General features: G+C 48.9%; 4 protein-coding genes across 4 annotated transcripts; 3 read left to right on the plus strand and 1 right to left on the minus strand.

The window, feature by feature from the left end:
* Positions 1–563: 563 nt before the first annotated feature.
* Positions 564–1,211, plus strand: B0J16DRAFT_321578 (uncharacterized protein; the record flags this gene model as incomplete). The annotated part of the gene is made up of 2 exons (XM_046125642.1): positions 564–614; positions 672–1,211. The coding sequence occupies 2 exons, from the start codon at positions 564–566 to the stop codon at positions 1,209–1,211; spliced, it is 591 nt and encodes a 196-aa protein (XP_045981246.1).
* Positions 1,212–2,418: 1,207 nt separating this feature from the next.
* B0J16DRAFT_344615 (uncharacterized protein) lies at positions 2,419–4,015 on the minus strand. The gene has a single exon (XM_046128189.1). The coding sequence runs from the start codon at positions 3,769–3,771 to the stop codon at positions 2,704–2,706; it is 1,068 nt and encodes a 355-aa protein (XP_045981247.1). The 5' UTR covers positions 3,772–4,015; the 3' UTR covers positions 2,419–2,703.
* Positions 4,016–4,789: 774 nt separating this feature from the next.
* On the plus strand, positions 4,790–6,942 carry B0J16DRAFT_344616 (Zinc/iron permease). Its single transcript, XM_046128190.1, has 4 exons — positions 4,790–5,121; positions 5,174–5,190; positions 5,253–6,338; positions 6,388–6,942. The coding sequence occupies exons 1-4, from the start codon at positions 5,089–5,091 to the stop codon at positions 6,572–6,574; spliced, it is 1,323 nt and encodes a 440-aa protein (XP_045981248.1). The 5' UTR covers positions 4,790–5,088; the 3' UTR covers positions 6,575–6,942.
* A 3,005-nt stretch (positions 6,943–9,947) lies between these two features.
* B0J16DRAFT_356643 (dehydrogenase E1 component-domain-containing protein) lies at positions 9,948–14,775 on the plus strand (the record flags this gene model as incomplete). The annotated part of the gene is made up of 9 exons (XM_046129486.1): positions 9,948–10,415; positions 10,486–11,093; positions 11,144–11,506; positions 11,558–11,906; positions 11,958–12,171; positions 12,305–12,338; positions 13,422–13,706; positions 13,762–14,216; positions 14,267–14,775. The coding sequence occupies 9 exons, from the start codon at positions 9,948–9,950 to the stop codon at positions 14,773–14,775; spliced, it is 3,285 nt and encodes a 1,094-aa protein (XP_045981249.1).
* Between the last annotated feature and the right edge of the window lie 313 nt (positions 14,776–15,088).

Here is a 15,088-nt window from a genome sequence, read left to right on the forward strand (position 1 = left end):
AGCGTTTAATCTACAACACAGCCTGGAGCTCAGAGTCGTTTGCAGTTGAGCACAGTATATGGTGTCCAGCCAGTACAGTAGGTGCTGTTGGTTGCGGTCTCAATGACTGACTGACATCAGTCGAGTGTCAGAAACATGCCTAGGCCAAGTTGTCCGGGGCACGGACATGCATACTTGGGATTCAGGTACGGCTCAAGTTCGCTGGCAGTCCGGTACAGTACGTTACTGTACGCCGTACCCGATCTATGACCTAGTTACGGATAGACGTGCCTCCACTGCTCCAATATGCGAATCGCCAAGCCCCGGGCTAAGGACGGGCAGTCCGGGGTGAAGAGGCGTGCACATAGAATCATCGTCCAAGGTGTCTAGTCGAACTGCATGGCATGGGTAGCCATCTGTGTACATAAAACGTCCTGACCTCCAGCCATGACTCTACTCTTCTTTCCCTCTCTTCTTTCATCCATCAATTCATCATTGCATTTTGAACTCAGACCAGACTTGTCAAATCCCAGTCAACACTCTTTTCGCTATCAACTCAACCTGATATCAACACCACCGACATAATGAAGTACTCCGCTGTCGCTCTCCTCGCTGCACTGACTGCCTACGCTCAGGTATGATCAACCCATTGTACAAGTGAATGGACTTGTTTTCTAACTAACAAACAACAGGCCCAGTCTACTAATATCCCTGTCGCTGACGAGGTTTCTTCCATTATCGGCGACGCCTCTTCCCGTGTTGGCGACGCTTCCTCCATCATCGAGGAGATTTCCACCCGAGTTGGCGACGAGGTCTCTTCTCGCATCAGCGATGCCACTGGTGCTACCACCACTCTGACCGATGCCTCTACCGTCACCGAGTCCTCTGGAACCGCTTCTGCTGAGACCGAGAGCGAGACCGGATCCGAGACTGGATCCGAGACCGTTGACACCAGCGCTCTCGCCAGCGTTACCTCTGCCCTTGCCGAGGCCTCCGAGTCTGTCCAGGACAAGCTCGACTCCCTCAGCTCTGCCGCCGAGACCGCCACTGGTTCCGCCAGCCAGGCTATTGAGGACCAGATCGCCTCTCTCACCTCCAAGGCTGGTGCTATCTCCAGCAGTGCTGGTGCCGCTGCCAGCAGCGCTACTGATGACAACGCTGGTGCCATGCCCACCGCTGCTGTCGCCATGGGCGCTCTTATGGGTGGTGCCGCTCTCTTCGTCAACATGTAAAATGGTTTTTGTACAATACAGCAGGATACACAGCAATTAATGAAACGCACACGGTCAAATCTTTAACCATTATTTCAAATTCAAGCATATGGGGTTCTGAGTTGTTCATCTTGATTCAGCGTTGTCAAAGAATTGCACATCGCGTGATTCATCACTTGGATTAGTTAAAAGCCACAGACCTACTATTAGCACGATTAATAAGAGATAAAGCATGAATGCTTGATATGGCACATATCTCACACGATTCTGTTTGGTGTCTCCCTTTGGTCTAGGTGTGAACGATGCTAGCCTGTGTCAACAATTTACACGTCGTACTAAGCTTATATCTTTCTCCAGTGCATGGATTAAGTAGTCGGTTCGAGCCAAGGATGTGAAGCGTCGTAAGCTACCTATTCAAATGATGTGGTTGGCTTTCCATACAGTCAGTACTTTATACCTTGACAGTTGCATGAAGGGTTCTAGTATCACCTGATAATCCACGCCAGTGATAAAGCCTTCACTATCTTCTCTCATCAATAGCACAATTTTGAAAGGGGGGGGTCAATAAATACTTCCATAATGATATATGATACAGGTAAGTGGTGATTCGAGGTGAGCAAAGAAGTGGCCATTCACTATCCGATTCCCATTCCAACTGAGAGATATGCACAAGTATCTCGCAGTAGCCAAGTCTATGCAAAACCAATTCTCCAATTGGTTCATGTTCAGTCAATCTGCTGAAATCGCTTTTCCATTGTTTCGGCCTCCCTTAGGGGTCAATCAGCCGTTGTTTCACTCCAGCTCGCCATTGACGAGTCCTTAGGGGGCTTGTGAACGGTACGGTGACCGTGATAAAAGATTCCTTGAAATCCTTCATGTGCTATAATGTCTCCAAAATCAGTCTCTACAACACAGCTGTTGGTAGATTCATGAAGATCGTGGAAGGTTATCACAGGCCAAGAAGGCGGGAACCGCTATCCAACATATCCATCGTCAAGCAAGCCAGGACTCATCAATAGTAAGTTTTTCTCTCTTGAGTATATATATATGTATAGGTAATTCGAATAGATAACCACTCCCGATCAGCTAGATTACATATGTTATCGAGTCTTATGTTTGGACTCCTAACTTGTACGTCTCAGACAGCTCTCTAGAAGTGTAGATGATTGATAGAAAACTCAAGTAGGAGGAATGTTCGTGATTCACGTGCTGTGCAGAGCGAAGTTGTCACCGTATCATAAGAGATCGCATCCCAGATTTCCTTATTATTCCGTTTATACTTTCAGTGTCAACCTGAATATGCCTGTGTGAGGCCGGCTCAATGAATGGTATGGCATTTCTTTCTCCTTTCTCCTGCACAAGCTTGTCTTGAACCGCGGTCCTCTTTCTCTTCGGCACAACATGGACGACGGATAGCCTTATTCTCACGAAACTTCGTTCGGTAACAATCAGCTTCATACCCACTTGTGCTGCTTGGGGTCTCATGGAAGTTCAGTTTAAGTAAGTATTTACATTACGTCTTCGAACGACTGTCCGTCCAGAGCTTATCAATGATTTGGAATACGGCGGTTACGCCCTTCATGGTATCACCGTCCACCTCTCCTCCCAGCTTTTGCTGGATCTTGTCCGGATGCCATCGTACACGCTCTTCCCTGAGCTTAGCTACGAAGGCCTTCTCCCCAATTTCTTCTGGGTTCAGTCCATTAACAAAGAACTTGCGCACCGTCGCCTCTTCAATGTCTTCCAGCCGACCGCCTTCCGCTGGCCAAGCTATCGTTACAGGTGTGCCGTCCCATTCTGTCCAAGCGGTTGTATAGTCTCCCCATCGCTGTGCCCAGCGTCGACGTTCTCTACGCTCTTCACCACGACGTATGCTGCGGTCCATATCCTCTTGCAGTTTCTGCGCGTGGCGATCCTCGTCAGCTTTGCGTTTCTTTGCTTCCTCACGACGAGCGCGTTCTTCGAGCAGACCAGCATGCGTCTTTTCCCACATTTTCTGCCTTACATAGGTTGCATACTCTTCATCGGTCATCTGCTCCAGGTGTCCTGTAGGTCCTACACGCTCGCTGGAATAAACGTGGACGGGTTGGCCATATACGCCCTCCCAATATGCGGCACCTTCATCGTCGGCCATGGCATCAAATAGAGATTCTCGGAATGCCGCTTCAGGGTCTAAAGGTTCCGGTTCATGGGGGTTTTGTGGTGTAGGTGAGCGATGTCTTCGACGATGTCGGTGGTGACGGCGACGCGGTCGCCTGTAGTCGTCCTCCTCCTCGTTATCTCGGTCATGATCTTGATGTCGATGTCGACGCCGGTCTCGTGAGCTGCGACGGGATCTGTTATGATCCTTTAGTCGAAGACGGGAACGCCTTGGAGCTGTGGTGTCCCTCCCGCCATCGCTGAGATGGGCGCTGGCGCTCTCTGTTTCTAGTGTCACATCAAGCGACAACTCTCTCTTGACGTCAACTGGGGATCGGAAGTTTGGTGACTGACTCCTCCTCCTCCTGCTTCGATGTTCCTCTGGATTGATAGAGGAGAGAATGTGACGTCTTCGGGGTGACTGCTCAATCTCGCCCATCATGCGAGGGCCGTATGATTCGACGGCATCGAGCTCAAGAAGCTCCTAGGCTTCGCTTGTAAGTTAAAAGTGGGAGTGGAGAATATAAGTTGAAGTTTCAATGGTGGGGTCGAGGTGAAGACAACGAGCTTGAGAGCCTAATGCAGCAATATCATCTATCTTAGTCCGTACCAAATAAAACTAACAATACCTGAATAAAAATTCCTCATATTGTGATAGATAGAAAGCCATTTTGCGTGCAAAGTTCATTACTTTGTCACACATCTGAAAGTCGCGGGATGCATGGAAGCGCCAACACTGAGCCAGGGGATATAGGGTAGGTAGAGCAAGAGTCAACAGCACTAGCACTATATTTGCTTCAAAGTTAGTTGAGTACCTAGGTATGATGCCTCTTTTTAAAATAAAGCAAGATGGCACCTTCGCTGTTTAGTTTATACGTCTCGCATGGTTCTATCTAGCCTTCTCCTGTACGAGACATGTGGTGATTAAAGCAATCTGAATATGTATAATCAAAGCTCAACTAGGCGGGAACAGAAGTTCGAATTAGGACAGCGAAAGGAACGAACCGACACTACATACCTACCTAGGTAGTAGCTAATGATTGAAATTATCATTTGCCATAGGTAAGGTTAAATTATACCTTGATAAGCCATCCATCAACATACCATTGAAGTCACTACTGTCGTTCATACCAAGAGAGGGAGGAACATGGAACTAACAGTGCATGCAAAGGTAGAAAAGCAAGGTTGATATGTAGTTTATAACAGCCTCTCTGGATTTAACAAAAACATAATCATAGCTTCATAATTCTGTTATTAATCAATAAAGACGGATTGATGCTGTTAACCCCTGAATTACTTCCATGGATCCAATGGATGTCTCCATGAATTGTTCTTTAAGGGGAATTTCAAGGGTCTAAAATGCCCCGCAGTGACCAATCGACAGCGAACAGATTGTTACAGGGCTCCATGGTTCAGCGCTGAGACTACCTAGGTAGTACTAGCTGCCCAGCCTAGGCTCCAATGGATGTCTATCAATCCAACTTCTGATGGGCGAGGCCAGATAAAATTGTTCCTCAACGCCCAACCTCTGGACTACATCGCCGCCCTTGCATCGTCCGTTCCTCGCCGTTGATATCTAACCCTGTTCCCTTGATTAGTGCGTACAGGAATACGCCCCGAGGGACTCACTGGCAGTCGCATCATGCGTAAATAGCTATCACCATCGTCATCTTCTTTCTTCCTTCTCGTCTCGCACCAACCTTGTTAATCTTTTGCGCATCCTCATTCGACCTCGACCTCGACTGACATAACATTTACAATGGGAGGAATCCTTCTTCTTCTGGGCCTATGCGTAAGTGGCACCCGCATGTTCCCCATAGCATCGATACTGACATTGAATGAAGCTGGTCATGGCTCTGGCGTACGTGCGATCATGACACCAACCCATATGCCTCGTTCATCAGCAGCTGACTTGTCGAATAGATCGTTCCTTGCTGGAGCGCTGCCATTGTCCATGTCACTTTCCCAGTCACAACTGCGACTCCTATCAAGTGTTGGCGTAGGGATACTGGTCGGCACTTCACTCATTGTCATCATTCCCGAAGGAATCGAAGCCGCGACCTCACCCGCAGAGGCCGCTCACATACATCGTGTGAGAACCCTGGTGCGCCGGAGCCCCTGGAACCATCATCTTCTCACACGCGATCTTCCCGAATCAATCGTCACGATCAGCACAGGCTCAATTCATAAGCGCGACGAGGAATTGGATGTTGAAGCGATTGTTCGCCAGGTTGTGCATTCAGCTGCTGGAAATGCCCGAGTCAAACGCGCGGATGTGCACGCAGCTGTCGAGGCCGCAGCTGATGTTCCAGCGATACCAACGGCCGACGATGCCACAAAAGATGTTGCTAAGGGCTCCGATAAGACAGAGACCGGACAGGAAAGCGGGCACAGTCACGATGAGAACCACGGAGCGGAACACGATCACGGACATGAAGACGAGCACGAGCATGCGCATGCGGTCCCTACGTTCGAGATCGGCTTCTCCCTGATGTTAGGGTTCTTGCTGATGTTCCTTATTGATCGCCTGCCCCGCCATGCAACTGAGAGCCTTCATTCTGCGCCACAAACACGCCATATCAGCCTTGACAACCTCAACAGTGATTCTGCTTCCGTTGATGAGGAAGCAGATGGGTTCTTGGGATCCTTGACACCGACACCACGACGAGCGCGAAGTTTGGCAACGACCACCGGCCTGGTTATACACGCCGCAGCCGACGGAATCGCAATGGGTGCTTCCTCAACCACCTCGGACATGAAACTTGGCTTCATCATATTTGCAGCCATTATGATTCACAAAGCCCCTGCTGCCTTTGGCCTAACCTCTCTTCTCCTCAAGCAGGGCTTATCAAAGCGAGCTGCCAGAGGGCATCTCATTGTCTTCAGTTTGGCTGCTCCTTTCGGGGCGATTACAACATGGTCCTTGATCACTCTCCTGGGCGGTGGTAAGGTTGAGGGTGATCACTGGTGGACGGGCATGCTACTTCTTTTTTCTGGTGGTACATTCTTGTGAGTTTTTAAACGATCCATGAAATGTGCTTTCGTTAACGGTGTACAGATATGTCGCAATGCATGCTATGCAAGAAGACAGTGGTTCCCACCAACATGACCATGGCCTCAATGGCTATGCAGATAGTAGCGCTACGACTCAGCGAAAGATCAAGGGCCCGCAAATGCGGGATACCCTGGCCACTATGGGCGGCATGCTGGTGCCGCTTCTCACGCAGTTTGGCCACCATCATTAAGTTATGCCTACTGTAGATTCTTGAGTTATCCCAGACTCTTGGTGCTGCGCATTTTGAGAGCTTGGGTTAAGGACTGTGGAACAAATCACCTTTCACAAAGCATAGATCGATTCAGCGCTTTTCAAAAATTATGTTGCTTTTCTCTTCTCTTCTTTCTTTCTCCCCTTCCCCAAGGGCCGGCGAGCTCTTTTCAACTATCATGGCAATGGACGAAAATAGACCTACAGCAGCTCTAAAGGAGCAAAAACGTGTAAGCGGATGGGATTTGCATGGGTAAAATGGGATATGTAGATGCTTTGATATAAGGATTTGTATAAATAGGAATTCGAGCCGAGATACAGAGTACACCGAGAAGCATACATACCACATACCTAGACACTGTGAGGCTAGAGTGCTCGTATAAATAAAGGAAACCCACCAGGCCGTCAGTATTGGTTACCATGAGAGATGGGATAATCTTTGTATTCTGCACCTTGATTTCATCGTATCCCAACAGAGATCGTACTGTATGTAGATAGCCCAAGCTTGGTGTATCGTCGTGCATCCTATTTCATAGTCGCCAGGACTGTACTGTGACTGGAATAGTATAATCACAAAAGAAGGTAAAATAGCCTGACAATTCCTGGATAATTCGAAATCCGATCAGGGGTGATTGTGTTCCCATTCTCGATGCGGAGATCGTGGGTCTTAATTCTCCGCAACTGCAGATTGACCGATCTGATCTTCTGGGTGGTATTTGACTGATAGACTAGGTACGTTGTTACGCTGATGGTATAACGGAAGGAATTATTCAAGATGTTGAAACAAGCGAATGTGATGATAGGGAAGAAGGCCAAGGAAGGTGTTCGGCCAAGTCCGCTTACACAGGCGCTTTGCGAAAAATGGATTGATACTTGGCAAGGGGCTCAACTGCAGGCAGGCAAGGGTTTTTTTTTTTTTCACTCCGTCTACAGCACAAGGAGCCTCTATTTCCAAGGCATCATTCATGGCTAGCTTGATGCTATAAAAGTCAAATCGCCAGGGCAGGGCAAAGTTAAGTTGGCCATTGACGCCATTGGCGCTACTGATCTTCCAACGACCGACGTCTTCTTTTTCTTCATCCTTTTCTAACTCCTTTCCGACCTACCACTAAGAGGCACCCGTCAGAGATTGGTTGGCATTACGGCTTCGTGGCTTGGGTGACGTTTAGGTACGGATACTCAAGTACTAATGTACTGTAATATTCATTCATGCTGCGTTGAGTGAGAGAACATCCTTACTCGGTATACAGTACAGCATCTTACCGCAATCGACATAAGATCGAGGTAACATGGAACCTCGTATTAATGTCTAGGCATATTGCACCTGATCTCATAAAGACTGACTTGACTGTAAGGAGGGGGTTTGTCAACACATCATTGCAAATGGTACAGTAATTATCCAATCCAGTCTTTTCGAGAACCGCTCCAAGTGTCACATCTCATCACATGGCTACCTAGACTGGAAGGGGGCAAGGACGCGATGTCTTGCAGCAAATCTGCTTGCAGTTCATCTCAGTGCGGAGACACACCATCCATCATTACACACCTACAGTATACTTGTTTCCACGATTAGTAGATCTCTCACATGTCATTCTATGCATTGAATTTGGCTACCAGTCGCTATGGTTTACATCAGCTACGTACTAGTATATACCTGAGAACCGCGCACAGCCTCTATTTAGCAGGAACCAAGATACGGTCCGAGTGTTGTAATATACTTATTTAGGTAGGTAGTTAATGCAAATCTGATGGGCATAAAAATCCAATGCCAGGGACAAATTTTCGATTTAGTACGGAGTATCGGCCGAGCAGATGGATAGGAATGGGAAACGCTCAGATAGAGTTGGCTCCGTTTCAGCGTTTAGAATGAAACACCGGTTCCAGAAGTTTGGAATCCCATGATACAGAGCTAATTGCTGATGAGCGAAGGAATACCTTCGTAGTTTATAAACATGGGGCTTGAAGAAGGTGAATGAATTCAATATGTAGTTGCAACAAAATGACTTCTACCTAGGTACCTACTAGGTAGGTAAGTGTAATCGACACTACTACCTTATAGAGATAGGAACTATTAAACAAGAAAGAAGAACAGGAAGAAGAAGGAAAGATCATAGTGTCTTTGGTAGGTTCTCTCCTCCTTACCTACCTACCTAGGTACCTACCAAGGTAATCATAGATTGTTCTACCACGTCAAGAATACCTGGAAGGGAACATGAAGAAACCTTGGAATTTCATCACGGGTTGTCAATCTCTTTCAACATCCGACATAGAGTTCGAATTGAATGATTCATTTCCTTTCTTTTCGCTGCACGCTCTCTTGCCCTATTCAGTCAGTCCTCTTTCTTGTTCGTTCTTTGTCTCGCCTCCACTCCTGCATGGTTGGTCATTCACTTCACCACCTCTGCTCCAGCGCTTCACTTCACAGCAGCATCAGTCGTCTCAAAGACGGACAAACCCATTATCCATCTGCACTGGTGAGACAATCCCACTCTTCTTTGTGCTCTATTCGTCCTTTCCTTTTCTTTCCTTTTTTGTCTTGTCAGCTCAAACCAGGAGACATCCATCAACTGGTCACGGCGACACCCGGCATAACCCCTTTTGAGACCTGTAAAAAGAAAGACGCAGTCAGCGGTTGTCTTTCTCTTCCCTTCCCTTCCCTTACCTTACCTTGTACCACTGACGGGATGCGGACGGATCCTACAAAAAGAGGGACCTGAACTGTAACGAATTCCGTTTAGCGCCTGGGCCTCCTCGATCCCGCCATTGTCCTTGGCCTGCAACCGACAAGACCCACGCGCCAGGTCATCAGCCAGTCCCGGGCTTCTTCTACAAGCCAAGATTGCAATCCTAGAACGTACCCGACTGTACTGTACTCAGAGGGGCATTCCCGTCTCCGTCCCCTTCCCCGTCCAAGTCTTTCGTCCCTGGATGGCATGTAGACTATCCGTACCGCACCGCACCATCTGCCTTCCTACCTAGTATCGAATGGCTCTCTCCACAATCCCTCACTAACTCAAGTCACCCTTGGATTTTGCTTCCTACACCCTTTCTCTTCTCAATATATCCAACTTCTTTTCACTTGACGCAGTTCCCCCCAATAATGTTTCAGCGCCATACTTAGCGACTTGTTTTATTCTACATGTGCTGATATCCTCCACGAATTGCTGGCAGAGGCCTCGCATCGGCTCGCTCTCCGTTTCCCCCACCCGCGATCCATCTTCGACGTATTCTCGATATCGCCCGTCGCCAGTTACAATAGTCTGCCTTCATCGCGTTTTAAACCATAGTTCTTGACTGCGTCGAACTTGTAACACGACTTTGACCCATCCCTATTTACGGCGACAGACCGGGCCATGGCCGGTTATCAAAGATCCATGAGTTTTTCAGAAAGGCGAGGAAGCGCTATTAGCGACGACATGACACTCAGCACAACCACCAACCCCATGGTCAACCACCGCCTGGAAAAGCTGCCTGAGCAGCAACGGCATTTGCGCGGGCCTCCAACTCCTAGCATGTCGACGCCCGCCGCAGACTTTGACCAGCAACTCACTGGCTCACCTCCACCGCCTCCCACGCCCGCTGCATCTCCAGGCCCATCGCATTACCAGCCAGATTGGAGTGACGCTGCCGATGATGAAGATTTCTTTCTCGCCAAGGTCCGACAACATTTCAAGAGCTGTTCCGGTCCCCAGCGAACCCGCGTCCTGGCAGACTTACTAAACCTTTGCACGAGCCAACAATTGAGTTTCGTCCATCAATTTGTCAGCCCGTTACTGAAGAAAGATCCCTTCACAAGCCTTCCGGATGAACTGTGTCTTAGGGTATGAATCTATCCGACCTTTGCAAAGGGGACATTGATTTTTCTTTCTAAACTAACGCTCGGAATTGTAGATACTCTCTTTTATCGACGACCCGAAAGTTTTGGCACGAGCCTCACAAGTGTCCAAACGATGGCGAGATCTCCTGAGCGACGACATGACATGGAAGAACCTCTGTGTTAAACATGATTACGGCCGCCGACTATCTGAGGTGTACACCCACGCTCCCAATTTCTCTTCAAGACCTTCTGTCCAGGCTCTTCATGGGCTGGAAGGTGGCGATATGGCCAGCAACAGCTTCCCGGGCATACGCCCTTACTCCCATGCCTCAGGTACCCGGTCTTTTGATGGACAGAATACGTCTGGTAGACCCAGGCTACGAACTTACAAGTCTCATTTCAAACAGCGGTATTTGGTAGAGGCGGCTTGGAGGTCTGGTGGCACAAGCACAACACGGAATATTACCCAAGAAGGTGGTGTTGTTACAAGCTTACATTTGACGCCCAAGTATATCATTGTGGCGCTTGATAATGCAAAGATCCACGTATTTGACACAGAAGGAGATTCGCAACGCACCCTGCAAGGCCATGTCATGGGTGTTTGGGCTATGGTCCCGTGGGATGATACCTTGGTCAGTGGAGGTTGTGATCGTGATGTGCGTGTCTGGAATCTGAAGACTGGGTAAGTACAAACTCACTACATGGCCCCGGCCCGTTACTAATGAAATTTAGCGCATGTTTACACACTTTGAGAGGCCACACATCGACCGTCAGATGCTTGAAGATGGCGGACGCGAACACTGCGATTTCAGGATCGCGAGACACCACACTACGGATCTGGGATATCCGAACTGGCCTCTGCAAAAACGTCCTTGTCGGGCATCAGTCTAGTGTTCGATGTCTTGAGATCAAGGGTGACATTGTTGTATCCGGTAGTTATGATACATTTGCTCGAGTATGGAGCATTTCCGAAGGCCGCTGCCTTCAGACTTTGCAGGGCCATTTCAGTCAGATATACGCAATTGCTTTTGATGGCAAGCGAGTCGTAACGGGTAGCCTGGATACAAACGTCAGAATCTGGGACCCGACGTCTGGGTACGTATCTGTCTGTTGGGGTACCGATGTTATTTGCTAACATGTCAATAGTGAATGTTTGGCCATTCTTCAAGGTCACACATCTCTCGTTGGCCAGCTCCAGATGCGCGGAGATACGTTAGTTACGGGTGGATCAGATGGCTCGGTCAGAGTTTGGTCACTGGAGAAGATGTGCCCAATCCACCGTCTTGCAGCCCATGATAACAGCGTCACCAGTCTGCAGTTTGATGATACTCGAGTTGTAAGTGGCGGTAGTGATGGTCGAGTTAAGATATGGGATCTCAAGACCGGACACCTCGTTCGAGAGCTCATCGCCCAAGGTGAAGCGGTCTGGCGAGTTGCGTTTGAGGATGAGAAGTGCGTTGCTTTGGCCTTGAGGCAAGGCCGCACGGTCATGGAGGTAAGCAAGATGTGAACAAACAGTCACCGAGTGTATTGCTGACTTTACTAGGTATGGTCGTTCTCACCCCCGGAAGATATGCTTTATGACCGTCCCCTCTCGCTTCAACAGCGGGTACTGGAGGATGACCCGAACCGCCCGTTGAGTGCCATGGCTATTGACTATCGCTCTTCGCAACCAACACTAGCTGGTCCCAGTCGAGATGCCTCAGCCCAGGATGTTGACATGCATGACGCTGGTCCATCAACAGCCCCTCTGCAGGGCGGTACATTTTTCCACGACGATTAAGCTGCGAGCTGTTCAAATACTTCATGGGTCTACCATGGCGACTAACTTGTTATTAATCATGGAGCGCACCATCATTTCAAGGCGGTTATATTAGTGGACTGAATGCTCAGTCCCTGACGGATCCGGTTATCCGCGTTGCGCAATGTTTGATTTCTATTGAATTGCAGTAGAGGCGGTAAGGGTATTTTGGAAGCATGTTCTCGGCGTTGCTGCATCACCACAGGTTCATAAAACATTACAAGTCATGAGTGGATGATGCGGATTGCATAAACCATTACCACATGGACAAGAATTATGGGAAACTGGAGCTATAGGAATGGAATAAGGAGTTGCATTTTGACTTGCGAGGGTGGTCTGATTTTATCGGGAGCAGACAACGTTCTGGTTCTTGATATTGCTATCTCAGTTATAATACCAGATCAGCGATGCTAGGTACATATAGAAGGATTAGACGTCACCCAGGGTGACTACCAACAAGATTCAATATTTCTTTCAACATGATGATGGTGCGCTATATTTAACAGTAAGTTACGCAGGAGCATGCATATCCCATTGGCGAGTCCTCGTATCACCGAAATGTAACTCGGGGTGTAAAATGTTGAGTTTGATAAGGGATCCATCGCCAACATGCAAGACTGACTGACTAATAATGTAGTGTGAGGACTAAGCACACAGGTGGGTGACAGAAGAATTGTCTTCCAAGGATTCGGCTACCATAATAAAGTAGCCTAAGTGCTAGTCTTAGCTAGCATAAAGTGACCAAATCATTCCGTCTCTTATGCTTCTGGGGGCCAATTCTTCTGATACCCTGAGGGGACCTAAAAATCCATTGTCGTGGCTCGGAGGTAGAAGGGACGGCGCCCCACATCGGCGAGAATTACACCGACGAAAAGGTGCGGTAGTCAAAGGGTCTTAGATGGTCCAGAATGGCAATATAGAGACCATTTTCAATGAGAAAAATGTTAATTGAGGATGCTTCGAAGCACTAGGAGTATAGCAGTGTTTCTTTAAAAGATTAGAAATTTCAATGTGATCTTCTGCGAGTCCCAAAGCGATTATGAGCATGTATCTATCACGTGCACGCTAAGCCATCATAGGACTAGACCTTACCAACAATTGGAAGCCAAGCTCAACGCTCCAGCCGCTCAACAGCGACTTTTTCTGAGCTCCATCCAGCCAAGTCGCAGTTATCAACTCGACAACGTCCTGATCCCTCAATTGATCCAGCGGCCCCTCCATAATCACGATGTTGTCTCGAGCTCTCCGACTCCCCAGAGCTGTGCCTATGCGCACAAAGCTCGCTGCTCCTGCTTATACCGCCATTCGTTCCGTCACCACCGACGCTGCGTCTGCGTCCTTGAGCCACTCAGTCCCTAAGTCCGATGATGAGCCTTTCTCTGTTAACCTCAGCGATGAGAGTTTCGAAACTTACGAGCTGGACCCCCCTCCCTACACCCTGGAGGTGACCAAGAAGGAGTTGAAGGATATGTACCGCGAGATGGTTGTCACCCGGTATGCAACATCAATTGTTGGAGCTGAAGGACGCTCTTTGCTGATAATCCCGCAGACAGATGGAGATGGCGGCCGATCGTCTATACAAGGAAAAGAAGATCCGCGGTTTCTGCCACCTTTCGACTGGTCAGGAGGCTGTTGCCGTTGGTATTGAGCATGCCATCACCAAGGAGGACGACATCATCACCGCCTACCGATGCCACGGTTACGCTCTCCTCCGTGGCGCTTCCGTCCGATCCATCATCGGCGAGCTGCTCGGTCGACGTGAGGGTATCTCATACGGCAAGGGTGGTTCCATGCACATGTTTGCCAAGGGCTTCTACGGCGGCAACGGTATTGTCGGTGCTCAGGTCCCTGTCGGCGCTGGTCTTGCCTTCGCCCACAAGTACAACAACAACAAGAACGCCTCCATCATCCTTTACGGAGATGGTGCCAGCAACCAGGGCCAGGTCTTTGAGGCTTTCAACATGGCCAAGCTCTGGAACCTGCCCGCCCTCTTCGGTTGTGAAAGTAAGTCAATGCCTTTACTGTTATTGGCATGATTATTAACAATCATATAGACAATAAGTACGGTATGGGTACCGCCGCTGCTCGTTCCTCCGCCTTGACCGACTACTACAAGCGTGGTCAGTACATCCCAGGTCTCAAGGTTAACGGCATGGACGTTCTCGCCGTCAAGGCTGCCGTCAAGTATGGAAAAGAGTACACCGCTGCCGACAAGGGTCCTCTCGTCCTCGAGTACGTCACCTACCGATATGGTGGCCACTCCATGTCCGACCCTGGCACCACCTACCGAACCCGTGAGGAGATTCAGCGCATGCGCTCCACCAACGACCCTATTGCCGGGCTCAAGCAGAAGATCCTGGATTGGGAGATCACAACTGAGGATGAGCTCAAGAAGATTGACAAGGAGGCCCGCGCCCATGTCAACGAGGAGGTTGCTGCTGCTGAGGCCATGGCTGCGCCTGAGGCCAAGCCCGAGATTCTATTCGAGGACATCTACGTCCGAGGATCCGAGCCTGAGTACATCCGTGGACGTATTCCTGAGGAGAACCACTACTTCCAGTAGAGGGGTTAAGAGCGGAAGCACATCACTAATGATTTCAGCACTTGTTGCTTGTTGTAATATACATCCATGATCTATCTAGAAAGAGGCCTGGCATGGTCCGAAAATGGAGAAGGGCGAGGACCCAGGATTGCTTTTTTACGTGTAACTCATGGATGCCTACTGTCTCACTCGGTTCATATCAATATTTCCACCTAAGTTTGAAACGTTGCAGCATCATGGTATTTTGTCAAGCGCCTCGGCCTATTTCGCCCGAGGACACAAGAGCTTGCAGACGACCCTTTAAAAACCCCGACTGCGCTAAATAAATTTGAAT

The sequence above is a fragment of the Fusarium flagelliforme genome, assembly GCF_020744385.1.
Source record: "Fusarium flagelliforme strain FIESC 12 MPI-CAGE-AA-0113 chromosome Unknown B0J16scaffold_5, whole genome shotgun sequence".
Taxonomy (NCBI): Eukaryota; Fungi; Ascomycota; class Sordariomycetes; order Hypocreales; family Nectriaceae; genus Fusarium; species Fusarium flagelliforme.